The sequence below is a fragment of the Antechinus flavipes genome, chromosome 4, assembly GCF_016432865.1.
Source record: "Antechinus flavipes isolate AdamAnt ecotype Samford, QLD, Australia chromosome 4, AdamAnt_v2, whole genome shotgun sequence".
Taxonomy (NCBI): Eukaryota; Metazoa; Chordata; class Mammalia; order Dasyuromorphia; family Dasyuridae; genus Antechinus; species Antechinus flavipes.
Window position 1 is genome coordinate 422,601,612 of NC_067401.1, and position 27,817 is coordinate 422,629,428.

At 40.6% G+C, this 27,817-nt stretch overlaps 2 protein-coding genes across 2 annotated transcripts in view; one reads left to right on the forward strand and one right to left on the reverse strand.

The window, feature by feature from the left end:
- The first annotated feature begins 256 nt into the window (after positions 1 to 256).
- On the forward strand, positions 257 to 27,561 carry SERPINC1 (serpin family C member 1). Its single transcript, XM_051998928.1, has 7 exons — positions 257 to 363; positions 14,447 to 14,819; positions 17,983 to 18,198; positions 18,609 to 18,746; positions 22,489 to 22,885; positions 24,517 to 24,581; positions 27,314 to 27,561. Exons 1-7 carry the CDS (start codon positions 311 to 313, stop codon positions 27,488 to 27,490), a joined length of 1,419 nt encoding a protein of 472 aa, XP_051854888.1. The 5' UTR covers positions 257 to 310; the 3' UTR covers positions 27,491 to 27,561.
- The window catches only part of ZBTB37 (zinc finger and BTB domain containing 37), a 37,685-nt gene continuing 32,759 nt past the window's right edge, over positions 22,892 to 27,817 (reverse strand). The window contains 1 exon segment of the mRNA XM_051998927.1: positions 22,892 to 22,996. The gene's annotated coding sequence lies outside the window, so the exon portion shown is untranslated.

Here is a 27,817-nt window from a genome sequence, read left to right on the forward strand (position 1 = left end):
TTAAAAAAAATACCTAAACTGCTTTTTTTTTTTTTTTTTTACTTTCTGTAAAAAATGACAAAGTATATTTGTGATATGGCCCAAACTTTCTCCTGGACCAAATGAACTTTAAAACTTCTGTACTGATTAATCAACTGCTTGGCTTCAATCTTTGCTTAACCCTTAGGGGCCGGTCATCAACCTTTGATCTCAGTACTCCCCTTCCTGGCTCTGTGGGCCACCCCCAGGCTCCGGGAATTTCAGCCTGTGTGAAGGGAATGAATCAGTGCCCAGGAATACACCAGTCTCCATTTTCTCAGGTCTGAAGAGGATGTTAGGCGCCATGCTTTTTCATGGGGAAGGACCTGGAGATAGTGGAGGAAGGTAAGAGGAATCTCCCTGTAACATTTCCTCAGTGGGATTTCTGATTTCTAAATGACAGCCATGTTGGGAGAGATGTCAGACCTTACCTGGTCTGCCAGGTCCAGGAGATGGATTCACCTTCCATACACCTTTTTGGAAGGTGGGATCCTGGAGATAGGGGGAATAAAACTTTTTCATGGACTTCCTAAATATACGTGGGGAGCTAGAGAGGCCCTTCATTCTCTAGCTGGGGGGTAACATGGGGGTTATTTTCATGAAGATATATAAATGGGGATCTCAGAAAAGGCAAATGATAATATTTTTCTTCATAGTATTTTTTGTCCCCTACTTCTAAAAGATTGAATACTTTGCATGAGACCTGAAAGACCCCACCAGACTCTATCCACTATGGAAGTATTCCAAGGTAGGGAAGGCTGTGGCAGCTTGGGAGTAGGATGGGTCAGAATTTCAGAAGAACCTTCTCTCTGTAGACCTTAGTGCATGTTCACATATTTGTTATCAATGCTAAGAAAGTGCCTCTTGGATTATATTGGTCTCCAGAAACAGATTCTATAGCAAGCAGTGTGTCCCATAAGACCTCACTGAAGCAAGAAATGGGAAATTATCAGCATCATAGGTGAGGAAACTGAGACGCTGAAAGTCTTGCCCCCAGATCATGTAACAAGTCAAAGTCAGTAGTATTGAGCATTCAGGCTCAGAGTGCCCTGTGGTCCCAACCTCTTGCCAATCTCTTATGTGACCAAGGAAGACCATTTTCCTTTCCCTCTCAATTTTCTGTGCTTTCTTCTTCAACTTGCAGAAATTTTTGGCGATATGATCATCAGCATTCTGCCCTACCTGCTGCTGGATACCTCTATATGGCTTTTTCTGGGCCCCTGGAAAATTAGCTTTCCTATATAGGAAATATATATATCAGATATAATAGATGTTGGGGGGATATGACTCAACTGTCAGAGTTTGAGTGCCCAAGAAGGGGTTGGTTGGTGCATTATTAAATGAAATAATGCGAGTAAAGTGTTTTGTAAAGCTTAAAGCACTGTGGAATTGCAAATCTTAGGCTGTGATGTTGATTCAGAACCCAAGGGCCTGATCACAAATACTCAAAGTAGTCTAAGAAGCCTTGTCAGTCCTATGATTGAACAAGTCAATGAGTTTTCTGTCCTCCTCTGAATTGTGTGGATCTTGGGGTCCAAGGCCAGCAACAGAGATGGAAGATGCTGCTGGCTACAGGTTAAGCCACAGGGATAAAGCTGTAGAAGACTGATAGGGGAAAGGAAGCTGAAGGCCAACAGAGCCTCTGGATTTGGGGGGAAGCCTGACTTACATTCATTTTGGGTGTCCTAAATGGCTTTGCATTTCTCCCTTTCTACTTTTCCCACTCTAACTGTGCTTCTGGTATGTGATCAGGAGCAAATGGAAAGGAGAAAGACACAAGGAGATGAAGAATTATGAGATACCTTAGAGATCATTTTGAATAACCTTTCTTCTACCTTAGAGAGTCCCTAATATTTCTGCCATGCAACCTCTGCCTGGATGCTTCTCTGATGAGCTTATTGACTCCCAAAATACATGATTCTGATTTGTGGAGAGCTCTAATTGAGCCCAAAAATGCTGCACTTTCATTTCTACCCTTTGCCCCTGGTCTTGTCCTCTGGGGCATGAACATTTCACATGAACATCTTTCAAATAATTGAAAATGGTATCACATCCTCTCCTTCCTCTCTAAGGCCTTCTCAAGCCAATATTCCAATTTTTTTTTTTAATGTTTCAAACTCCATACGGCAAGGTTTCTAGATTCCTCACCATTAAGGTCCCCTTCCATTGAACATCTGTTAATGTCCCATCTAAAATATGGCGCCCTGAATGGAACGTTTCCAGTTAGCCCAGATGCCTTGAGGGCCCAACGCATGGCTCAGGGTTTGGCAGAGGATAGGAATGCTTGAGAATGGTGAGACAAACAAACAAACTAATAAATAACTCATTCAGCCTAAGAGCTCTTCCAAGCTTAGTTTTCCAGATATCTGGGAGCACCACCCAAAACGGCTGATTTAGATACTCCCCACTCCGTCTGTGATTTCCTTAATATAGAATCACTGACAAATAAATTCCCTTTACCAACGCAGATCCACATCAGTCTGATAATTTGTAGTCCCAAAATGTTGCCCGGGGCATCGTGAAGTTAGGAGATTCCCAAAGGCTGGCATCAGGTCTTCCTGGAGTCTAACTATTCTCTCTATGACTCCATCCAATTAACATTTATTAAGCACTTACTGTGTGCTGGGGCAGGAGAAAAGCCAGGCCCTTCCTTCAAGAAGCTTACTTTCTAATGGGGAAAGACAACCCAAAAAGTAGGGGAAGGGGCTGGGATTCTGGTTAGCAGATTCTAGATCCACTTTATGCAATTTGAGATGTCAGCCTCTTAATAGTAAGGGACCCCACTTGACTTTTCCTGAGCTTCCAGTCTATTAAAATCCCGATGTCCTTGTCTCACGCATTGAAGTTTGGTCCTGTCTGCTCCGTTCTGAGGGCTGTCAGGGCCCTCAGATTTGTTCCTCTGCAGTAAGGGGCAGCTAGGTGGTGCAGTGGAGAGAGGTCCAGGTATGGACTCAGGAAGACCTCTGAAAAATCTTCTCTGAAAAAGTCAGCTGGGGAAGGAAATGGCAAACCACTCTAATCTTTGCCAAGAAAACTCCAAATGGGGTCATAAGTAGTTGGAAAGCATGACTTGAAATTGTTAAAAGTCTGGCCTCAGACACTTCCTAGCTGTGTGACCCTGGGCAAGTAATTTAGTATTGTTTGTCTCAGTTTCCCCATCTGTAAAATGGAATTGGAAATGGAAAATCCCTCTAGTATCGTTGCCAAGAAAACCCTAAAATAGATCCACAAAAAGTCAGATGCAACTGGAAGCTCCACCCTATCTTTTAAAATACTTAAAAAAAAAAAACTCTACAGAATTATAAATTTGTCTCCTGGCCTGGATATAAGTTTTTTAAGTCTCAGCATTTTTCTCATTCCTCAAAATATCTCACCACTTTAGCCGTGCCATTCTTCAGTCTGCTTTAATCTTTTGTGGCTGTTCTTAAGAGACAAACTTCCCGTGGAGTTTCTGGGAAACCACATCTGTTTCCTTATTGATCAGGCTCCTTGGCAGCTATACTTCCATACTACAACTGAAACATCTGTAGCATGAGAATTTTCATTTCTGCGGATTTCCCATACATCAATCAATAAACATTTATTAAGTCCTACTCTGTGCAAAACAGTCCCTGACCCTAAGGAGCGTACAGTCTCATTGAGTCAAATGTCTTTTCTAGAATCTAAAACTAGGGAACGCTTTGGGGGGTGGGGAGTGGATGAAGTAGGAAGGGGGGACACTCATTGTGCTTGCCCCTTCGGTGTTCCTTTGCTTCTAGCTGTGATTACATTTTCTGCCTCGGAGTATCCCTTATATATTTATTTGGAATCCATTAAATTTTCTCCCTTTACCCCATTCTTCCCTTAAAGTCTTTTTAAGTCATGTTTTCTGACTTTTTTTTCTAACTCTTTATGTTTTCTAATTTTTTTTGATCCCACTTGACAAAGATATTGGAGTGGTTGGCCATTTCCTTCCCCAGTTGGTTTTTCAGATGAGGAAGAGGAGTCTTCCTGAGTCCATACCTGGACCTCTCTCCCTTGTACCACCTGCCTGCCCCTTATTGCAGAGGAACAAAGCCAATCAATGCTCAATTTATTTCAAAAAAGTACATCTTGAGAGCGTCTCTCAGCTTGTTGAGATCTCTTTGTTCTTTCAGTAGATGTCAAATCGGATGTTTTTTCCCCTCCCCTGTTGGGTGAAGGTCAGAACAGGAAAGATAGGATGTTCCTTGCAGTACAGAATGAATGTGCCCAAAAGACACGTTCCTCTCCAAAGAGTTGGACTCCAGAGCACCTCAGGAAGTTAGGGGATCGTGCCAGAAGCTCCCCAGCTGCTATGCGAATTAGAAAGTGCCTTTTCCATCCGGGAAAACTCTTCTTTGGGTAAAATGGTTCTTCCCATTGATATTTGTCCCAAACACGAAATAGAAGCATCTGGGGGCTTTTCCCTTCTCTCTTACCCCCATCTGCTGTGTACTTTTATTTTGTATAAATCTTGTACTTGTTTGTCTGTGAATATTTTATATGATCCAAGTGATAGTAAAATGTGAACTCCTTAAGGGAAAAGCCCGACTCATTTTTATTTGTAGCCCCAAGACCTGAGTACATTTTGTCTGACTCTTTGGGGCACCGTGGTCCGTACTGTCCGTGGCATTTTCTTGGCAGATTCTGGAGGGCTTTGCCATTTCTTTCTCCAGTAGATTAAGGCAAACTGAGGTTAAGTGATTCGCTGACCAGGATCACACAGCTACTCAGTGTCTGGATTAGAGTTCCTCACTCTATCCATTGAGCCACTTAGCTGCCTCTGCCTGAGCACACAAATGCTTAATAAATTATTACTTATTTGATTGATTGAACAGGGAAGGCAGGAGGCTTCTCAGGGAGCATACCCTTTGATCAGCCGATGTCCTTTAGAATGTGTTTTTAGTGGTTTACCTTCTGACCTCTGCTTCCCCGGCATGAAGTGAATGATTAGTCTATACTGGGAATCTGGGGATCTTCCTGTAGACAGAATGGAGATTTAGTGAATATAATATCCTCTAGTTTCTATTCTCTATGCACTCAGATATATTCTACACATCTCTCCCAGGGTAATCTTCCTTAAGACACAGAATTATAAAATCTCAGAATTTGGAGAGGGCATCTTATCAGATTTCCTGCTGCAGCCAGGCTCTCTAAGAGCAGCATTAATATAAGGTCCAATTTCTGCTTAAACAATTTAGTGACAGGGAGAGAAGTCTACTCCACTGAGACAGTCTATTGATGAAGACTTCTAATTGTTCCTTGCATTAAACTGAGACATTTCTCTTTGTAATTTCTAGTTCTGCTATCTTCCTTGAGCGACATAAGACAACTTTCCTCCCTCTTGAAGACAGTTATAATATCACATTTTTAGTATACTTTTTTCTAGACGAAACACCCTCAGTTTTGTAGTTTTCATTTAATATGGTTCACAGCCCTTTAACATCCTTGTCACCCTGATATAGATACACGTATATCTGTATGTACACACACACAGACACACATATGTTATGAATTGTTAAAAAATGTGCTTCTTGACTTGAACCAATTAAGGGGTACGGTAGATGGAGAACTGGAGTCTGGGAAATCTCAGCTCATATCTCTGTCTCGGATGCTTGGACAGTCACTTAGTTTGCCTGTCTCAGTTTCTTCATCTGTGAAGTAATAATAAAAAGCATCTACTTTATAGGATTGTTGTGAAAATCAAAGGAGATAATCTGTGTGTGGTACATTGCAAAAAAAGGTTCTATAGAAATGTTAGCTACTGTGGTTTATTATTAGCCCTCAGAGTAATATTCCAGACATGGCCTGCCCAGTGCCCAATAAAACATTGCTCTTTTGTTAGGGATGCTCTAATAGAAGAGGTTTTTTAAGTATAATATTTAGATTCTCACTGTCTCTAGGAACCTTTCAGTTGGTATTTGAGACCAAAATTATTTTTATAATGATACTAAGATGTTTTATCGTCTAATATGATAAATATTGGTATAAAGCCCTTAGAAACAAAATATCTTTGGGAATCCTCAGAAATCTTTAAGAATGTAAAGGATTCTTAAGATCCAAAATTTTGAGGATCTTTGATTATTACAGAATCAAAAAATCTCCTTCTTGAGAGGGACCTTCATAGTCATTTAGTCCAGTCTATCCTTGGCAAGAATTCCCTTTATCAATATTCCTGATGTGTTACCACTTGTACTTGCTTGAAGAACTTGAGTGAGGGAGACCCCATTGCCTCCTGAGTGAGCCCCGTTTTGTGTTGTTATTCAGTCGTGTCCAATTTTTTGCAACCCTGTGCCTCCCAGCATGGTGATCATGTTTGTGAAGTTTTCTTCGCAAAGATACTGGAGTGGATTGCCATTTCCTTCCGCAGTGGATTAAGGCTAATAAGTTAAATGATTTACCCAGAATCCCACAGTTGATGTTTGGGATCAGATTTGAACTCAGTGCTCTACTTCCTGAGCCTCCATTTAGCTCCTTTTATTCCATTTTTATTTTATTTTAGGATGTTTTTCCTTACACTAAGTCTAAATTAGAGGCAACAACTTCACACAGTAGACTTGGAATGGGGTCAAATCATTCAGACACTAGCTGTGTAACTCTGTGCAAGTATTGCTTAACTTCTGGCTGCCTCAGCTTCCTCATTTGTGATAACAGCACCTATTTTCCAGGATTGTTGTGAGGACCAAATGAAATAACATGTAAAGAGCTTTATAAACTTTTTAAAAATTTAACTTTTTAAAAAAATTACTTAAGATACAACACACCAGAACCTCAGAGAGGTATTGATACATTAAACTGATTTGCTAATATTAAAAAAAACCAGGGGGCAAATTATGGCTTGCACAGAGCAGGACTGTGTGCAAAATAAATATAACCAGCAAGCAACAACTGTTTCCTCCCAATTTTGTCTCTGATTATTCTTGCCCTATGGGGATTTGTAAATTCAAGTTTCGAACATTTTAAAAAGTTTAACTGCCCTTCCATGTCATTTCCTAGAATGAAAATATAGTATACTGCACTGTCATTAAATTATTTCCCCAAAACTCAATTCTACCAGATCTTTTATATAAAGACATGGAGATAGCTTTTCTCTCTTTTATTTCCTGAAATACTGAAGTAACTCCCTTATAACTTTACTACTTTTCCTTTGTATAATTCCATCTACAATATTAATAGAGAACCAATGTATGATTCCATCCAATGGAGAACCAACCAGCTACCTATCCTCTTTCATTTCGAGCTTTGTAAACCTTAATGTGCTATATAAATGTTTCTTCTCTTCCTCCTCCTTCTTTTCCTAACTGGCACTTTCTGCAAGACGATTTTGCTGTTCTCCCACTCTCCAGAAATCTTGCTGGCTTCCTTCAGTTTCCCTTGAAATTCCAGCATCTATAAAAAGCTATTTCCCAAAATGAGAGTGCTTTCTCCCCAAGATTATCTCCTGTCTAGCCTGTGTAGATCTCATTCTTACACAGTCATTTGTGTATTGTCTCCCCTACAAAACCGGAAGCTCCTCAAGGTCAGAGACTGTATTTCACCTTTCTCTGGATGCCCAATGTATGCTGGGCACACAGGGACCACTTAACCAATGCTTGCTGATTTGCTGTCTGAAAATTTTTAGCATTTCGTGGTGGAGTCACTGTTCCTGTCCTGTGGGGGAAAAGAAAGAATTAATGGAAGGCTGTCAGTTCTTTCCTGTCTCCTGTTCCATCTTTTGAGAACTTCCAGTCTCCAAATTCCCATATTGAGGACCTAAATGCCGTTCCTCTTTTTCTGATGGGGCTCCCCTGGGATGCAGCTTATCTGCCTCATGGGCTGCTGGGTTTGCTGGGGTTGGGGGAGTGGAAATAAAACTGTTTAGAGGGAAAAAATCTGGTTGTCTTATTTCAAAAGCAATTAAGAAGATATGGCTATTTACAGGTTCATATACTTCTATCTTTATTGCAGTAATCCACAGACATACTCGAGACTTGCTTGAAGATAAGAGAAGAAAACAAGCAGACTTTTGCAAAAGATTTTCGATCCCATTTGTAATCACACCATTGTTTGAAAGATGTACAACCATGGTGTTAAACAGAAATAGAAACGGGAGCCGCTAAGCAGGAACCTACCCATATATAGCTATTCTCAAATGACATATATGCACGTGTACCATATGTATAAATGTATATAGTCTGGATCAGATTGCTTGCTGTTATGCAGAGGGGGAAAGGAAAGGAGGAAGGGAGGGAGAGAGAAAATTTTGGAGCGCAAAATCTTACAAAGATGAATGTTTAAAATTATATAAAATTGGAAATATATATATATATATATATAATATTAGGCAAAAAATCCAAACCAAACCAAATCTATATTGCTCCAAATGGAATGGGAAAGTAGTTGAGTAAAAACAAAAAAGCTAGGTGAAGAAAGCCAAGTCATTCTCTCCCGTCCACTTGGCCTACATTCTTGTTTTTATTATGCTAATTGGTTAACAACAAAGCTCTGAATTTTTGGCACAAAAAATTTGGTACAAAACCTTGCAATTTCCCCTATCCAATTATCTTGGATAATTACTGTTCATGGAGGAAGATGGTACTGAAACCATAATCACACAGGAGGATGAACGCTGTCATTTTGACTTTAGGAAATTTTGTGGTGCTTTAATAACCCCCAAACTCTGCCAGAAACAAAGACTCATTTTTTTAAACATCAATATTTTTCCAGTGATTCCCAAAGGGCTACAAGTCAGGGGGCAGTACCGTTTATGAAAAATTAAAGATCACCTTGCATATGATTAGGCCATAACAGGTTAACTCAATGAATTTTACAGGAGGAGCAATATAAAGGCCATTTTTTTGGTTGCAGAGATAGGACTAGAAAAGGAGGCATGTTGGCTTGTAATGAGAATGAGGAATAAGCTAGTAAAATAGCTCCACTGATAGGCACACAATATCAACAGTTAAAAAGGAAAGCATTGTAAGGATAGCTTTTACGTTGTTCAAGTTTTATTTAAATAAAGCTTTATTTTATTAAAAATGTAAAAAAAAAAAAGACAAAGGAAAGTATCAGACAGCTGGTGATTGTCCTATGGAGGACACAAGAGTCACCCAAGAGAAAAGGCTTGGGTGGATTTGAAGAGTTGGGAAAAAGTATTCATATAGATGAGGTCATAAGTCCGTCAATATCAAAGTATTGACAGCCTGGAGGGTGTCTAGTAGAGGATGGCCAAGATGGCGGGGGAACTGGGGACCATTTGGGGACCTGGGGATGACTTGATAGATGATAAAAAGCAGGATCCAGTGAGTTTGCCATCATTTGGAGAGTCTTTGAGGGAAGAGGCGGGATGATCAGTTGTTGGTATCATTGTAGAGAAGATTCCTGCTCTAGTGTGGTGGGTCATAGGACCCAGAGCTGGCAGGAATCCAAGAGATCCAAACTCTGATTTTACAATTGAGCAGAATCTTAAAGAACTATGTTTCCTTTCAATTTTGAAATTCTGTGATTTCTATAAGATGTTCTGTGCATATCAGTGGATACGTTCTCCTTTGCAAAGAAAAACACTGTTCAACCAGCAATTGGTTGCATTCACTGTGAATTTTTTTCTTATTCTAGGAATGGAATTGTTTGAGCTGGAGTAGGGGAGGCATTAGAGCCATGTTTAAGGATCCAAAAGATGGTCATGTCTGTGATTCTCTGATTAGATTTTTTTCCTATTTGGTCCCAGAGGAAGAGTCAGAGAGACAGATTTCTGGTGATGTATCATTACAATGGAATGATTTTCTCATGAGGCAACGGGCTCCCCATCAGCATGAGTCATTAAGCAAAAAAAGCTGGGTTCTTTCTTCCTGGGGTGTGAATTAGAATGTAAGATGTCCTTGCTAAACCTGAGATTCTGTAATTCTGCTTTTGTGGTCGACTATTTGGAAAGCACCTCAAGAACCTGCAGACAGTAGGACTGTCATCATGGTACTGTTCATATAGAAATGACAGATAATTCACATAGATTTTGGCTGATAGAATGCTTGATCAAACTGTTTTTATTAAATGTGAAATTGAAACTGTGTAGCTGTCTAAGGAGTTGAAGCCTGGAACGTGGAATGTAGCACATTTTAAACTCTCAACAGCTCGGGGATGCAAAGAATAAGACTTGACTCTGTCTCTGTAAATGCTAATACTTAGCATTTATATAGTGCTAGGAGGCACAGTGCACAGAGCTCCAGGCCTGGAGTCAGGAAGACTCAACATCCTGAGTCCAAATCTGACCCCAGATACTTACTAGCTGTGTGACCTTAACCCTGTTTGCCTCAGTTTCCTTATCTGTAAAATGAGCTACAGAAGGAAATCAGACACTTATTAACTGTGTGACCTTAATCCTGTTTGCCTCAGTTTCCTTATCTGTAAAATGAGCTACAGAAGGAAATCAGACACTTATTAGCTGTATGACTTTAATCCTGTTTGTCTCAGTTTCCTTATCTGTAAAATGAGCTACAGAAGGAAATCAGACACTTATTAGCTGTATGACTTTAATCCTGTTTGTCTCAGTTTCCTTATCTGTAAAATGAGCTACAGAAGGAAATCAGATACTTATTAGCTGTATGACTTTAATCCTGTTTGCCTCAGTTTCCTTATCTGTAAAATGAGCTACAGAAGGAAATCAGACACTTATTAGCTGTGTGACCTTAATCCTGTTTGCCTCAGTTTCCTTATCTGTAAAATGAGCTACAGAAAGAAATCATACTTATTATCTGTGTGACCTTAACCTTGTTTGCCTCAGTTTCCTTATCTGTAAAATGAGCTACAGAAGGAAATCAGACACTTATTAACTGTGTGACCTTAATCCTGTTTGCCTCAGTTTCCTTATCTGTAAAATGAGCTACAGAAGGAAATGGCAAACCACTTCAGTGTTTTTGCAGAGAAATCCCCAAAGGGTGTCACAAAGAATCAGACAGAACTAAAAACTATTAAACAACAATTTATATAGCATTGTAAAGTTGGCAAAGCACTATACAAAAATTATCTCATTTGATCTTCACAACAACCTTGAAAGGCAGGTATTATTATTATCCCCATTTTACAGGTGGGAAAACTGAGATACAATTAATGTCTAAGGTAACTTGTTTTCTTGTCTCCAAGAGCATTGGCTTTTACCCGCTGTACCAACTAGCTGCCCACTATTACCCCTGTTTCAGCTCCGATCCCACCTTCTACATGAGTTCTTTACCTCCTCAGCCCGTGGTGATCATCGAACCTCAGAACCGCAGGGATCTCAGAGATCATGTACAGTCTCATCCACACCTGAATAAAACACCCCCCAACATCCTTTGTACCACTTATTAGCCAAGAGTTTGTATTTGTTTATGGAGATATTAAGGAATAACTGGAGTTTAATGTTCGGGGGCATAACTTGATTAGATCCAGGTTTGAGAGGGAGGAAACTTGAGAAAAGCAGACTGATTTCGAGACCATTAGCAATATTCCAGGCAAGAGATGTTATGGGTCTGAACTGGGTCTGGGAGTAATGGTGGTGGGTGTGTTAATGGGAAGAAACAAGTAGAGAGAAGGGGGCAGATGTGAGAGCTGCTAGGAGGAAACAATGGGGAGAAGCAGATGGGAACCGGATTGGCTTATATCCTGCCTCAGTTCATCTCCTGAGTACGTGTCTTATAAGACCAATTAGCTTGAGTTGAGTTGAGTTGAGTGTCTCGTAGACATCTCGAACTCATTATCTTCCCAACTAGATTCACCCATCTTCCGAATTTCCTTATCTCTCGGAAATTAAAACCCATCTGTGGGTCTGCTCCTCACATTTCTAGTCAGTCACCAAACTTGGCCATTTGTCTTCACGTTTCTCACTTCGTTTCTTTCTCTTTGCTCACATAACCAATACCTTAGTTCAGGACCTTATTGCCGTTAGTCCGGTCTATTGTTAATAGCTTCCTAATTGGCCTCCCACCTTCAAGTCTCTCCCCTCTCCAGCCCACCCTCTACACAGCTGCCCACGTGGTTTTCTGAAACCACAGGACTAAGTCATTCTGCTATTCAAGGAACTCCAAAGGTTTTCTATCACTTCTTCGGTCAACTATGAAGAAATCCTCTCTGAAATTTAAAGGGCTTCAAAACCTGGTTCCAAATTACTTTTCTAGCCTTATTCTGTGTAGGGGAAGGGAGTACCCCTTCATAATCTTCTAGATTGGATGGATGTAGTGGATAGAGGGTAGCACATGTAGTTAGTAAGCCCTGAGTTCAAATCTTGCCTCAGATTTTTATTAGCCATGTGACCTTGGGCAAGGGATTTAACCTGATGCAGATTTGGTTTCTTCATCTGTAAATTGGAAATAATAATAACCTGGGTTATTATGGAGATCAAACTGTAATGCCGGAGAAACTGAGCAAGACAGAGGTTAGAGACCATTTAATAGTTTATTAAATGGAGAGAGATATTGGGACCAAATGGATCTTAGTCCCAGGGCTGGATGAGTATCAGACAGCAAGCTTTTTTATAGGATAACAAGAACAGTGACATAATGGGGGAGGTACCTGGATGGGGATGACCTTATGGGAGAAGGCACCTAGGATGACACAATGGAGGGAGGTACTGGAGAGGCTCCTGTTATTCTAATGACATCTAAAATGGATAAACCTTTATCCTGTCAAATATTAAGAAGGAATGTCTAAAACCTAAAGATGTAAAACCTTTATCTCATCAACCATTTAAGAGGGAATGATTATAGCCTGGGTTTAGGGGCAGAGCAACTGAGGTAGACCTTTATCTCATCAAACATTAAGAGGGAAAGGTTATAACCTGAGGCAGAATAACTAAATAGGACAATGGGGAAACTAGGTCAGGACATCAAAAGGGAACTGTGGCACAACAAAATGAGATAATAGTAAGTAAAGTCTTTTTGCAAACCATAAATGCTGCTTATTGAAATAATGAAATTATTATTTGTATCACTGTACAAACTTGGAAGGCACACCTTCCTCATCCTGCTTGACAGAATCCCAAACTTCATTCAAAACTTTCCTAGGGGCAGTTTAACCTAGCTAGCTTATCTAGTGGATAGAGCACCAGCCCTGAAGTCAGGAGGACCTGGGTTCCAATCTGATCTCAGACACTTAACACTCCCTAGCTGTGTGACCCTGGGCAAGTCACTTAACCCCAATTGCCTCAGCAAAAACAAAACAAACAACAAATACACAAAACAACATCCTATCCTCATCTTTTACTGAAAGTCTATCCTCATCTTCTTGACTGGAATTACCTTCCCTCACTTCCCTGAAATTTTAGGATTTCATGATTCGAGCCAATTTCAATAGATTTGTGATGGAGAAAGCCATCTGTATCCACAGAGAGGACTATGGAGACTGAATATGGATCACAACATAGCATTTTCACCTTTTCTTGTTGTTTGATTTTTTTCTTTCTCATTTTTTACCTTTTTGATCTGATTTTTCTTGTGCAACATGATAAATGTGGAAATATGTATAGAAGAATTGCACTTATTTAATCTATATTGGATTACTTGCCATCTAGAGGAGGGGGAAGATGGGGAAAGAGGGAGAACAATTTGGAACACAAGATTTTGCATTAGGGTGAATGTTGAAAACGATCTTTGTGTGAATTTTGAAAAACCAAAAGGTATTATTTTATAAAAAAGAAAAATATTAGAATAAAGGTTCTCTGGGTTAGAATAAAGGAAAGTAGAATGAGAGTCAAATTTGTACTCTGGAGAGCCTTCAAGGTCAATATGAGTCTGAGTTCCATTCATTTAGTAATGGGCAATCACTGAAGGGTTCTGAGTAGAGGGGAGAATCACAGTATTAGCAGGTGAAAATGAGTATATGGGAGAAGCAGGAGACTCAATTATTTAAGCAGCTATTCAAGTTGTCATAGATCTGTGGAATGAAATTGAGGGTCCCATCAACTTTCTTGACTTTCTTTTATGGCTCTTTTTATTTTTTAATAGTATTTTACTTTTTCAAATACATACAAAGGTGGTTCTCAACATTCATCTTTTTTTTTTATTAAAGCTTTTTGTTTTCAAAACATATTGGTAGATATTTGTCAACATTGACCCTTACAAAACTTTGTGTTCCAATTTCCCCTCCTTCTCCCCATTGGCAAGTAATCCAATATATGTTAAACATGGTAAAAATATCTTAAATCCAATATATGCATACTTATTTCTGCAATTATCTTGCTGCACAAGAAAAATCAGATCAAAAAGGAAAAAATGAGAAAGAAAATAAAATGCAAACAACAGACAACAAAAAGAGTGAAAATGCTATGTTGTGAACCACACTTAGTTCCCATGGCTCTCTCTGGGTGTAGATGGCTCTCTTCATCCCTGAGCAAGTGGAACTGGTTGAATCTTCTTGTTCAAGAGAGCCCCGTCCATCAGAATTGATCGTCTGTATAATCTTCTTGTTGTGTGGCTCTTTTTAGAAAGCTGTGCCTTCTTTCCTTGCTGCTTGCTGGCTTTTGGGGCTGCGTGAGCTCTCACTGGAACCCGGTGGGGGACATCTGCACCGCCAAGCCCCGAGACATTCCAGTGAATCCCATGTGCATTTACCGCCACCCAGAGAAGAAACTTTCTGAAGATGGGGGCTCGGAGCAGAAGAAAGCCCCAGAGTTGACCAACCCCCGCGTGTGGGAGCTGTCCGAAGCCAATTCCCGCTTTGCCACGGAGTTGTACAAGCAGCTGGCAGTTTCGAAGGACCCCAATGAGAACATCTTCATGTCGCCTCTCAGCATCTCCACGGCTTTCGCCATGACCAAGCTGGGTGCTTGTAACAACACACTCAAGCAACTCATGGAGGTAACCAAAGAGTGGTCCGATTTCCCCTCTGGTGCAAGGCTTCCACCAGCAGCCTGTGATCTCCTTTAAGTCTTCCCTTTATGAGCCTGAACAGTTCTAGGGAAACAGGAACTACTCAGAGGAATAAAATGCTAGATCTTTTTGTAAAAAAAAAATAATAATTTTGCTGGGGGGCAGCTAAGTGGTGCAGTGAATAGAGCACCAATCCTGAAGTCAGGAGGACCTGAGTTCAAATCTGGTTTCAGACACTTAACCCTTCCTAGCTGTGTGGGCTAGTCACTTACTCCCAATTGACTCAAAAAAGAAAAAAAAAAAAAGAAATTCTTTTGTCACGAGAATGATCACCCTGATTTATCATTTTGTTTCTTAAAGTGGGAGTGTTTCTCTACCCCCTTTTCTGTCTTGGGGCTCAGAGGGCCAGCTGTGGGTGAGGAAGAAAGGAAAGAAGAAAGGAAGAAAAGAAGGAAGAAAGGAAAGAAAGAAGGAAGGAAGGAAGAAAGGAAGGAAAGAAAGTAGGAAGAAAGGAAAAGAAGGAGAGGGAGGGAAGGAGGGAAGGAAGGCAAGGAAGGAAGGAAAGAAGGAAAGAAGGAAGGTAGGAAGAAAGGAAAGGAAGGAGAGAGGAAGGAAGGGAGGGAGGAAGATAAAGAAAGTGAAAAAAGTCAGCTTCAGGCTGCACTCAGAGTTCATCAGTTCTTTCTTAGGGCAAGGGCAGCATTTTTCATCATAGTCCTTCAGAGTTGTTGTAGATCTTTGTATTGCTGAGAATAGCTAAGTCTTTCATAGTTTGTTATCCGATATTGCTGTTACTTTGTTCGCTGTTCTCCTGATTCTGCTCATTTCACTTTGCATCAGTTCATGTAAGTCTCTCCAGGTTTTTCTGAAACCTCAATTTGTCCAATCATTGCCCAGTTCATGGCCTTTCCCACAATGTCTAATTCTCTGCCACCACAAAAAGAGCCGATGTGAGTGGTTTTATACAAATAACTACTTTTCCTTTTTATTTGATCTCTTTGGGATGCAGACCTAGTAGTGGTATTACTGGATCAAATTGTTCTCCAGAGAGGTTCTATCAGTTCACAATTCCACCAACGATGCATTAGTTTTCCAAATTTTTTTCCACATCCACAAATTTCTAGTATTTGTCACTTTCCTTTTCTCTCATTAGCTAATCTGACAATTATGAAGTAGCTCATTTGTACTTCTCTAATCAATAATGATTTATATGACTATTGTTAACTTTAATTTCATTTTCTGAAAACTGCTTGTTCATATCTTTTGACTATTTATTAATTGGGGAATAGCTTGTATTTTTATAAATTTGGCTTGGTTTCCCTATATATTTGAGTAATGAGGAAGACTTTCTCTTGCAAAAATGTCTTCATATTTTTCTGAACATATCATTTCTGAAAAAAATAAGCCTAACTTTTAGCAGAAGTTTCTAGATTTTTTCCCCCTGAATGGAAACAAGGGCTAGTTCAGAGATTTTTACCAAAGTTGGGAACCTGCACAGGGAAAGGACTTAAGCCTCTGGGAATAACTAACTGGGGGCCACTTTCCTTTTCCATGTCTATCTATAAAAAAGTATTTGAATTATGATTGGACTTTAAAACATCCCCGCCTTTAAGGAAGCCCAGTGTCTCTGCTCGGCAAGATCACAGGTATGATCTTTCTGGGAAAGGAGGCTGAGAGAAGCCCTCCTTCCTACTGCAGGGGACAGGCCTGGGGTCAGCATGCCTCCCTGTGAGCTTTGTAGCCAGCCATGGTTTGCAGAAGGGCTTCAGTGGAATATCAGAGAAAGACTCCTTTATAGTTCCCACAGCTTTGGGCTGGGCCCTCCCAGGAGGGGACAAAGCAAAAACACACCGAAATCAGGATAAAACAAAGTCCTGGCAGAAGCCACAAGTTGTCTGAAGGATGAAGGGGAAAATCTTAGCAATGTGGAGTTGAGGATTAGTTTATTTCAGTAGGAGTTGGATATCTGTACATGAATCTCATGTCTTAGTCCCAAGCAGCTAGAAAAAGCCTTTTTCTTCCTCCCTGCTCTCTAGACTGGCTACCCCTCAAAGCTGGGTGGCAGGTGGCCAGCTTACATCAGTATAGGGAGAGTTGCCTCTTGTTTCCTATCACAATCTAGAATAATAAAAGGTAGAAAGTTGGGTGTGCTCCCCCACTTCAGAAGTAGAGCACATGGTTTTATTTAGGATGGCAAGATAGACTGCTTAAGGAAGGAAAGTCGGTATGTGAGCATGTGGATGTTGAATCAGTTTCCCCTAGTTTCATGTAAAAAAGTTTTAACATGTTTTTAAAACTTTGACTTCCAGATTCTCTCCCTCCCTCCCTCCCCACTCCCATCCCATTGAGAAGGCATGTGTAATATCATGTTATGAAAGAAAACAGATTCTCACCCCCCCCAAAAAAAAAAATCAAGAAAAATTAAGTTAAAAAAAAAAAAGCTTGAATCATTAATGTCCATGGCTATAATTCCACTTTTTTTTTTTTTTTTTTGGTTTCATTTTGTGGGGGAAGCAATTGCAGTTAGGTGACTTGACCAGGTCACATAGCAAGTAAGCTATCTGAGGTCGGATTTTAAATTCAAGTCCTCCTCACTCCAGGACTAACGCTCCATCTTTAATTTCACTCTTTTGACCCAGCATCCCCATTCATTTTTTTAAGAAGAGAAAGAACTCGAACACAAAGTCTCAAGTATAAGAGAGGCAACAAGATGTTGGTGGAACATCTTATGCTGAGCAGGGAGTGCTGAATCAGACCCGAGTTTGAGCCTTGGTTTTTCCATTTGATACCTGAACGACTTTTGGCGTGTTATTTCATCTATCTGGGTCTTGAGTTACTCATCTGTAAATAAAGGGGTTGGACTTTCTAACCTGAAGTCTATAATCTTCTCTTAAAATAGATTTTGCTTAAATATCATTTAATTATGTAAATATTGTTTTATTTATTATATGATTTAAACATAGATTTCACTGTAGTTGGCTTCCTTTGCAATCCTATGCATTTTATTTTATTTTACGCATTATCTGTTGGCTTTACCAAGCTGCCGAGATAGTACAAATACAGTTAAGAACCCCTGGATTAGATGAGCAATAAGGTTCTGGTTCTACGTTCCTATGAACTCCTCTGTGGTTCCTGTGCTTGGTTTCTTCAGGTGTTCAAGTTTGATACGATTTCAGAGAAAACATCAGACCAGATTCATTTCTTCTTCGCTAAGCTGAACTGCCGGCTTTATCGAAAAGCCAATAAATCCTCTGAACTGGTGGCAGCCAATCGCCTCTTTGGAGAAAAGTCTCTCATCTTCAACGAGACCTACCAGGACATCAGTGAGGTGGTGTACGGAGCCAAGCTGAAGCCCCTGAACTTCAAGGTGAGTGGGACAGGCGCCATTCCTTCCCTTAGTAATCTCCCCAAAGCAGTGGGGGTCTTGTCAGAAGCAAGTGCCCTCGGGATTCTTCCCTTGAAAATGTAGCATTCTTTCTTTAAACAAGATGAACCTGAAATAGATGGAGGAGAAGGCTCATCCCCATGTTTTTAGTTATTTTCCGTCCCGCAATTATTGGAACATGTCTGAAGAAACCTCCACGAGTTTTAGCAGACATTCCCCCAACTCACTGATGGGTCCGAGGGCTGTCGGTTACCCTCCAGGTGGCTTGGTCTGTCTGCTGAAAACGTACAAATGGAGGCTAATCTGTACTCTGCTTATATATACTATATATAGAAACAAATGGACAAAACTTGGGGAACATGTACCAATCATTTTTTGTTCTGTTTCTTTAGGAAGACCCAGAGCTGTCAAGAATGACCATTAATGACTGGGTTTCAAACAAAACCGAAGGGCTCATCACTGATGTCATTCCCAAGGGTGCCATCACTGATTTGACGGTCTTGGTGCTGGTCAACACTATTTACTTCAAGGTATTAAAAAAGCTCAAAGGGCTAATTCTCTCCCCACTCTCCCATGGGGAAGGTTTTGAGGTGAGAAAGAAGGTTCACCCAGAGATTTGAGATGATCTTTATTCTTGAACACACCACTATTGAATTTCAATATATTTCCTGATCTCGTGTTCAAAGCACTGTTCTAGGACCTATGGGGGATGAATCAGATAATAGTTCCTGTGCACTAGGAGGGGAGAAAAATCATCAGACAAATAAATACAAGAGTTACATGAATATATATATATATATCATCAACAAAATTAGCACAGTGATTGTAATATCAATCAGCTGTGTGTGTATACACATGTTCACTTAAGCTTGTATGTAGATATACCAACTTGTACATTTGTGCCCATCACCTGTGTCAGATTCAAATAGAAACGGATCCCTGTGGGCAGCGTATTTAGTAAAGCACAGGTCAATGCGATCTGTGTTGTATTGCATTTTTATTTTGTTAAGCATTTCCTAGATCCATTTCAATCTAGTTCTGTCTGGCTAATTCAAGTCCTCTGTTGTATCCTCTTTAGTCTCTTTATTAAAGAATTAAATGGAATGCTTTCTCCTGGATCCCATCCTAACTGACTCTAAAGAACATCATTAACTAACAGCCAGGCTTTTGGTTATGTCCTGATTAGGTCAACAGAGTTCAAGTTTTGAGAGGAAATTTGGGAGGGCTTGAGCTCTAGGCCCAGCAACGGGCAATGGGACTTTCATTTCAGAACCAGCCTCCCCAGTGGGGTCCATCACCAAAAGGTTGCCCAAAGTAATTTCTTAGTAACTCTTGAAAAGTGAATATGTCTCTGCTGTTGGAGGGGGAATTCCCCACTAAGGAAATCTTAAGTTTTTCAGGATATCAGGTTCTCATACTAATGAACAAAGATCGAAATCCTCTCCATCTCTGGGAGCTGCTTCAAGAACTCCATGTTGGCCACGTATGATTGTACCTCCTTCAGCGTCATTGGCAGACCCACGCATCCAGTAATCTTTAAGGAGGGAAACTTGTTCCAGAGGGCTGATCCAAGGCTAACTGAGGGGAGGGGGATGGACAGGACACTGTGGCAGTGTGGGAACAAAGGGTCAGGAACACTCAGACCCCTCCTAGCAGCATCCGGCATATCTTGTATTTGCCGTAACAAATGGGGGAAAGATCTCTCTGTGGCTGCTCTCTGATGGGCCAAGGCCAGAAGCCAGTTGGGATGAAGACGTGAACCTGTCTAGCCAAAAAGAATAACTTCCATCCCTTTCCCTATTCCTTCAGCTGGCTATTTATGGGGGAAAAGGGACAAACACAGAAATGCAACATGGCACATTGGGTACAAAGCTGGTTTAGTCAGCAGAACCTGGCTGGGTTCAAGAGCTACCTCTGACATAAAGACTATGATCATGGGCAAGTCATTTAACCTGGATCCAGGCAACTCTCTAAAAGTATAAATTGCTGAATAGTTGCCTCCTCAGGTTTATAATAGATGCTTAACAAATGTTTGTTGACTAACTTCTTGCATTAGTAGAGGAAGATTCTCCAAACTAAGGAAATCACAAATGTGGTCCCAAATAAGCAAATAAATTAAGATGATTTTAAAGTAATGAATGGCTTTGTAATTAACAAAATAATTAAATGCAGCATCAACCCTTAGCATTGCTGAGTCCCTGACAAATGTAGAAACTCAGCCACTCAAAGGTAACAGTTGCTTGGAAAGATGGAAGTTCTGCAATCTGGGTATCAAGAATCACTCAGACTCAGTTTATTATAAGCTATAAAAATAATCTGGACTTTTTTCTTTAGAGAAGCATAAAATCCTTTAAGGACCTTGTTAGTCTTCTGGTCCAACTCTCTCATTTAAAGAATAAATATTTTTATTTATTTCACGAAATATTTCCAATTACATGTAAAAAATTTTTAACAAACAAATTCCCTCTCATCCCCCTGCTCTTTCACTCTCGGTGGCATAGTGGCATAATGCCACATCTAGAATCAGGAGGATCTTTCAAATCCAGCCTCAGATTCTCATATGATCCTTGGCAAGGCACTTACACTGTTTGCCTCAGTTTCCTATTCTGTTAAATGAGCTGGAGGACATGGCAAATCACTTTATTGTCCTTGCCTCCAAACCCCCAAATGGGGTCATGGAGCTAAGACACGTCTGCAAAACAAGTGAACAACAAAATACATGTGAAGTCATGCAAAATATATTTCCATATTAGTCATGTTGCAAAGAGAAAACACAGACCAAAAAAAAAAATGAAGAAAAATTAAGTTTTTAAAAAGTATCCTCCAATTTGGCTCGAGAGTTCATTAGTTCTCTATGTAGAAAGAGATAGCATCTTTCATCCTATTGTCTTGGAACTGGCTTGGATCACCGTCAGAGTAGTTCAATTTTTCATAGTTGATCAGCCTTGCAATATTGCTGTGACTGTGTACAATGTTGTTCTGCTCACTACACTTTGCATCAGTTCATAGAAGTCCTCCCAGGGTTTTCTGAAACCACCCTGTTCATCATTTCTCATAGCACAGTGGTATTCCACGAAAATCTTGTTTGGCCATTTCCCCATGCTTGGGCATCCCCCTCAGTTTCCAATTCTTTGCCACCACAAAAACGACTGCTATAAGTATGGATCCTTTTCCTTTTTCTTTGATATGTAGACCTAATAGTGATATTTCTGGGTCAAAAAGGATGCACAGTTTTATAATCCATTGGGTATAGTTTCAAATTGTTCTCTCTAATACTTGAATCAGTTCACAACTTCATTAACAGTGCAATAGTGTCTCAATTTTTCCATACTTTCTCCAGCATGTCATTTTCTTTTTCTGTCATGTTACTCAATCTGATAGATGTGAGGTGGTATCTCAAAGCTGTTTTAATTTGAACTTAATCAGGAATGATTTAAAGCATTTTTTCATGTGACTCTTGACTTCTTTCTGAAAACTGCCTGTTCATATCCTTTGACCATTTATATCAACTGGAGAATGCTTATATTTTGATAAATTTGGCTCAGTTCCCTATATGTTTGAGAAATGAGACCTTTGTCAAAGAAAACTGCTGTAAACATTTTCCTCCAGTTTCCTATTTCCCTTTTAATTTTGGTTAATTAATTTAATAACCAAATTTAAATTTGGTTAAAATCCAGCCTCATTTGGCCTCCATCTGCCTCAGTTTTCCTAAAATGAGGAGAGTAATAGCACCTTCCTCCCAGGTCATCGGGAGAGAAAATAATTGTCAAGCACTTAGTACACTGCCCGGCACACAGTAAGCACTCTATACACCTCAGCTGTTATTATTATTATTACTAGTGCCCTTTCCAGAGGGTCACACCCTCTCTGACCAACGCTCCCAGGTCAGTAGGAGAGAAATGATTGTAAAGCACTTCGTACAACGCCTGCCACATAAAGTTCTGTATAAATGTTAGCTTTCTTATTACTGTTATTGTTATTAGTTTTCTTTCCAGAGCGTGTCGCTGCCTCTGACAAACTCATAACATTTCCAACTTCTCTCTTCCCCAAGATTTCCAACGGGTGATTCCTGGGATATGAAAGGAACGGGAGAGCAGTTATCCAGCCCCTTTATGGCGGGGGGATGGCGGGGGTCTAACCGGAGGCCCTGTCGTTACCTCCCTGAGAATGGCGCTGCTTCCTTGGGGGGAGAAGGGGGGTCGCCTTTCTCAGGGCAGGGTCTCCAGCCTCCTATTAAGAATGTAAATGGCTGAGCCGCCCTCTCCCCCCCAGGGCTGGTGGAAGTCCAAGTTCAGCCAGGAGAACACCAAGGAGGAGCCCTTTTACAAGGCTGACAGGGAGCAGTGCTCGGCCCTCATGATGTACCAGGAGAACAAGTTCCGCTACAGTCACGTGAGGGGCAGCAGCCAGGTGGAGGTGCTTGAGCTGCCCTACAAAGGCGATGACATCACCATGGTGCTGATCCTGCCCAAGCCCGACAAGCCCCTAGACAAGGTGGAGAGGGACCTGACCCCTGACATACTCCGAGAGTGGCTCGAGAGCCTACAGGAAACCTTGCTGGCAGTTCACGTGCCCCGGTTCCGGATTGAAGACAACTTCAGTGTGAAGGACAACCTTCAAGAGATGGGCCTGGAGGATCTTTTCCACCCGGAACGGGCCGAGCTGCCAGGTGAGTGGGAGCGTTTTTGGACTTCTCCCGTCTCCCGGGGCTGGAGACCCAATGACAGAGAGGTCCCTGATTCTGAATGCTCTTCCTCTTCCTCTGACATCCCCCAGCATGCTACAGTCACAAATGACAGAAAGAGAAATGGAAAAGTGTACTAAGGTTACTATTTATTTAATTTTTATTAAATTTTCAACACTTACATTTTAATATTTAAAATGTTAATATTTACTAAGGCAATGGCTGTTAAATCAATGTGAAAAATTGTCATGTTCTATAATTAGTTCTAGTTTTATAAAATTTTACCCCTACTATCTTTTTAGAAGGAAGGAAACACGTATTTATTAGGACTTACTATGTGCCAGGTCTTATTAAATGTTTTACCATTACCTCCTTTGAGCCTCACAACATCCCTGAGAGGAAGGTGCTATTCTTATGCCCATTTAACAGATGAGGGAACTAAGGCAGATAGAAGTGAAGTGACTAGCTAGTAAGTACCTAAGGCCACAGCTGAAGTCAAAAGTCTTAATTCCAGGTTCAGCTCTATCCACTGGGTCACCCAGCTAACTCATTGAATGATGATTGAATTTGCTCTTAAAATCAATGGCTTCTAAATTGATGGCTTACAATTTCCCAACAAGGAATACAGACCGATATGTCCTTATCATCTCTGTCTCTTTGTGACCCCACGAGGGTTTTCTTGGCTAAGTGGTTGGCCATTTATAGAACAGGAAACTGAGGCAAACAGGGTTAATGACTTGCTCAGGATAACACATCTAATGTCTGAGATCAGATTTCAACTTATACCTATTTTTTAGATGTGGCCAACAAGGGAATGTATTTTTGCCTTACTCTACTATTACATTTGTTACAGACTTTTTTTCCTTTTTTCCCTCCAATGTGTGTGTGTGAGAGAGAGATAAGATTGGAGGTAGAAAAGGGAAGTTTTGGTTAGTTAAAAAAATTGATTTTGAAAATAAAAGCATAGAAACAGTACAATAAAGAAATAAAAAGATGAAATGAATCAAGTTTGATAAAATTTATAAAATATATAAAATTACCTAAACCGGAGTGTTACAGATTATGACACAGATCCAGGAGTCCTTGTCTAAATGACTTTCACAATTATGTGCTTTTTCATTTTCTTCTTTGGGATTTGTCCAACTATGGTATTCTTTAAAATGTCAGGAGACGGGACATTTTTAATGCAGGAATTTGTTTGGATATGACTTTTATAATATTTGGCATTTATTCTATTTGCCGTCCCCTCCATTTACAAAGGGGATGATGGGTTTTGACCAAGATGATAAAGAACCCTCATAGATGGCAGTTTTTATATATTTTTCCAGGAATATAGCTTTTATGCCGTTCCGTATCTGTGAGCACAAATTTGAGTTCCTATGAGCCAGTTAGAATAAGCCTAAGTATCTTTCAATGTGTGATAAATATGTTAGTAATAATGTTGAATGGGAAGGCTGGGCTCATTTAATTCAACTGAATGTACTAAGGCTTTTAAGTATGTGCAAAACCTTTTTTAGAAACTCCTGACCTCTTTTAACTTGAGGGGATTCTCTCTTGGGAGTAACTAGCTCCTCTGTCTCGGGATATGATGTTTTTGTTGCTTTTTTTCCCCCCAGGAATCATTGCAGAAGGCCAGGGAGACTTGTTTGTTTCAGATGCATTCCATAAAGCATTTCTGGAGGTCAGTAAATCTCTGTCCCTTTCCTCCTTTTCCCTGGCTGAGCTTCTCATAGAACTGAAACTCTGCAGCCTTGTTGCAAGGGTGACTGTGGGTGTAGACAGGTGGCAAAGGAACCATCAGTCATGATGACCATCAGGGTGTCACCTGTGCAGGTCATGTTTACAATAGCTCTCTGGTCCCAAGCCACCAGCTCCTCCTTCCCTTCGGGGCTAAGTGCTACTGCAATCCCTCATAACTGCCCTTCTGGCAATGACTAATGCAGTGGATCCATTCCTTCTCCATCCTCCACCAGCCCTTAAAGTGTCCTTTATAGTTTTTTCAGAGAAAATGTAGTCAACTAGTTTTTGGCACGTTGATAGGGGTAACTACGATTTAGTATTTTGGCCTTCTTGAACAATTTACTTGGATCTTAATAGGGAACTTCCAAGGCCAAATAGGTGAATAATGTGCACATTTTAGAGAGTGTGGCTGATTGAGGTAAGGTAGCCTTTTTCTTAGAGTTGTGGGGTTAAGTGCTGCTCATCAGATAATATGGAAGCAACTACCTATTCCCTGTATCGTGGACTGACCCAAATAATCAATCAAAAGCAGACTACCCGCTTCCCAGACAGGCAACCCTTAAAATAATGGCTTTTAACTATTGGGGATTCAGCAAAAATCAAATTACAATGGTTTTCCCCCACAAAAATTTAACCACAAGCAGGGAATCCTTATTAGCAGTATCTGTAAGCTGGCAACAAAGGCCAAGTTCTGAATACAGAAAGTAGGAGGAAGTGAGAGATCTTTAACTTTCAACCTCATGAAAAATAAAATGACATCTTGGTTCTGGCAGCCTGTAGTGTTGTTACCTATAGATCTTGCTCAAGGTTAAAAAACCATTTGCAAATAATGTTTCTTTCTATCCTTTCTCCCTCCCCACCAAAAAATTCATATTTATTTTATATATCAATTAGCAAGCATTTAAGTGTTTCTCACATGATAGGCACGTGATGACTAGTCACGGAGCCTTCTTTGAAACCCAAGCTAATTGTTGGGGGCCGGCTGTTTGCCTTAACAAGGCACAATGTAGCAGTTTTATACTGAAGAGAAACTTGAAACTCGAGAGAATTCCTTTTTCATGAGTTGAAGAATGAAGGCTTCCTCGTTTCCCTGATTTAGTCATTTTGTATATAGTCATGTGCTTATATGTTGTCTTCTCCCCAATAGAATATAAACTCCTTGAAGGCAAGGGACATCTTTGCATTTCCACCACCTAGAAGAGTATAATATTCGGAGTTTATTGAAAGACATCAGAACCATACTGTTTGGCTTAAGTAGGACTAAACCACTACCCAAATTGGAACTGGTTTTCTGGTCTTTCAAAGCCAAATGTCTTCCCAAAGCCTTCCGATTGGTTCATTGTTCTCAGGTCAAATCAGGGATGATACAAGATGCGTAAAATTGTAAGCCCTATTTCCAAGTGTGTTGACTTTGATTTTGAATGACCCTAAAAGGCTCACTTAATCATTCAGCTAAGTGTACTCAAGTGAACCAGACATTAAAGAAGCTGAAGATACCAGAAAATATAAATGCAAGGTGTCTGTGCTTGGGAAGTTTTATAGCCTGGCCCCTTTCCCGGCCAAATCCTTTACATTTGTCTCATTATTGAGCTGATTTGGGTTCTCCTTGGGGAAATTTGTTCCTATCAGCAGAAGCTGAAGATGATCTGAACTGATGCTGACAATTCTATTCCCAGAACTCCAGACAGATTCTTCTGAACTAATATTTAGAGGCATTGGAATATCATTGGAAGAACCCGAAACACTAATTTACTCTAGACTACGTGAGGCTATTAAACTATAATATCAGTTCTCTGTGGGTTCAAGATATAATCCCCTCTGAGGCCCCACGAAGCCGCCATGGTCTGGGATCAGCTTAGAAACCTAAGGGCCACAGCTAATAAGAACTTAATCTCTGGGGAAATAATTCGTGGATCCTCATTTTGTGTGCTGCCCTTGAGAAAACTGCTAGTTAAGCATTGTTCTAGTTTTTCTATTTGGCTCTGTGTCTATTATTGAGGATATGAAATACTCTGTTGCAATTTATTTTCACAAAAACTGTGCAAAAGCCATAGTGAAGAAGCGTGAGTTGACTGAGCTGCATGGAAATCTATGGTAGTATCTAACCGTATATAGCAAAAAGCATAGGGAATTTCATATGGAGGGGGACACAAAGAACTTGCTCAAGTAGAATGAATAGACTCTTGGGGCCCAGGCCAAACATTTCTGGAGAAATCCACTCTCTGCGGGGCCACCTCCAGAAATCCCCTCACTCTTCACTCCTCTTTGTAGGGGGGGACCTGTGAGAAGGCAAGAGAGAGTGTACTTTTAAGAGTCCTTCAGGGTACAGCCCAAGAGCCCGGTGCGGTAGGACCGGAGCCGCTGGCAGGGCTGCAGGCCTGAGGGATGGCAGTGGGAGGGGAGGCTGGGATTTCTGGGGATGCTTGGCCCACCTTGCAGTCTTGCTTGGAGGGAGCGCTTGAAGAACGGAGAAAAGGTGTGATTTCAGGCGACCCTAGTTTTCTGCCCTAGGAGGGTGGATGTGGTTCTGTAATGCACAACTGCTCCATTCCTCCGGTTTCACTTGCGAGAACTCAAGTAACTCAGTAGCATTTTAAAGAGCTTAAATGGCCAGCGGGAAGGGCTGCTGACGTCTGGGCCAGCTAATGTGATCTTTCCCCCATCTGATGGCAGGTAAACGAGGAAGGCAGCGAAGCTGCCGCGAGCACTTCGGTGGTGATTTCTGGGCGTTCGCTCAACTTCAACAGGGTGACCTTCAACGCCAATAGGCCTTTCCTGGTTCTGATCAGGGAAGTTGCCCTCAATACCATCATTTTCATGGGCAGAATATCCAACCCTTGTATGAACTGAGGTACTCCCGCTCATCTGTACCTCTCCCTAGTGTGGTTTGTGGATACCAATAAATAAAATGTTGACCATTATTGTTTTGGGTTACGTGTGAACATTTCATTTTCAAAAACCATTTACTACCTACTGGTAGGGTTCCTGCAAAACCATCTGGAGTTGAGAAAGTGCAGCAGCAAAGAGCTTGCTGAGACACGGCCAAAGAACAGGAGATCCATGAAGTCACGGTATTTCCATCATATGTCAAAATTTTAAATTATTTAAAATAAATTGTTTCTACATACAAGAAAAGAGGGGTCAGGATAAGAGTATTAAACCATTTAATTCTCAAAC

Coding starts and splice junctions, on each gene's coding strand:
- SERPINC1 (XM_051998928.1), top strand. CDS start 311: ATGTTAGGCGCCATGCTTTTTCATGGGGAAGGACCTGGAGATAGTGGA. Junction 364..14,446: donor CCTGGAGATAGTGGAGGAAG/GTAAGAGGAATC, acceptor GGCTCTTTTTAG/AAAGCTGTGCCTTCTTTCCT. Junction 14,820..17,982: donor CACTCAAGCAACTCATGGAG/GTAACCAAAGAG, acceptor TGGTTTCTTCAG/GTGTTCAAGTTTGATACGAT.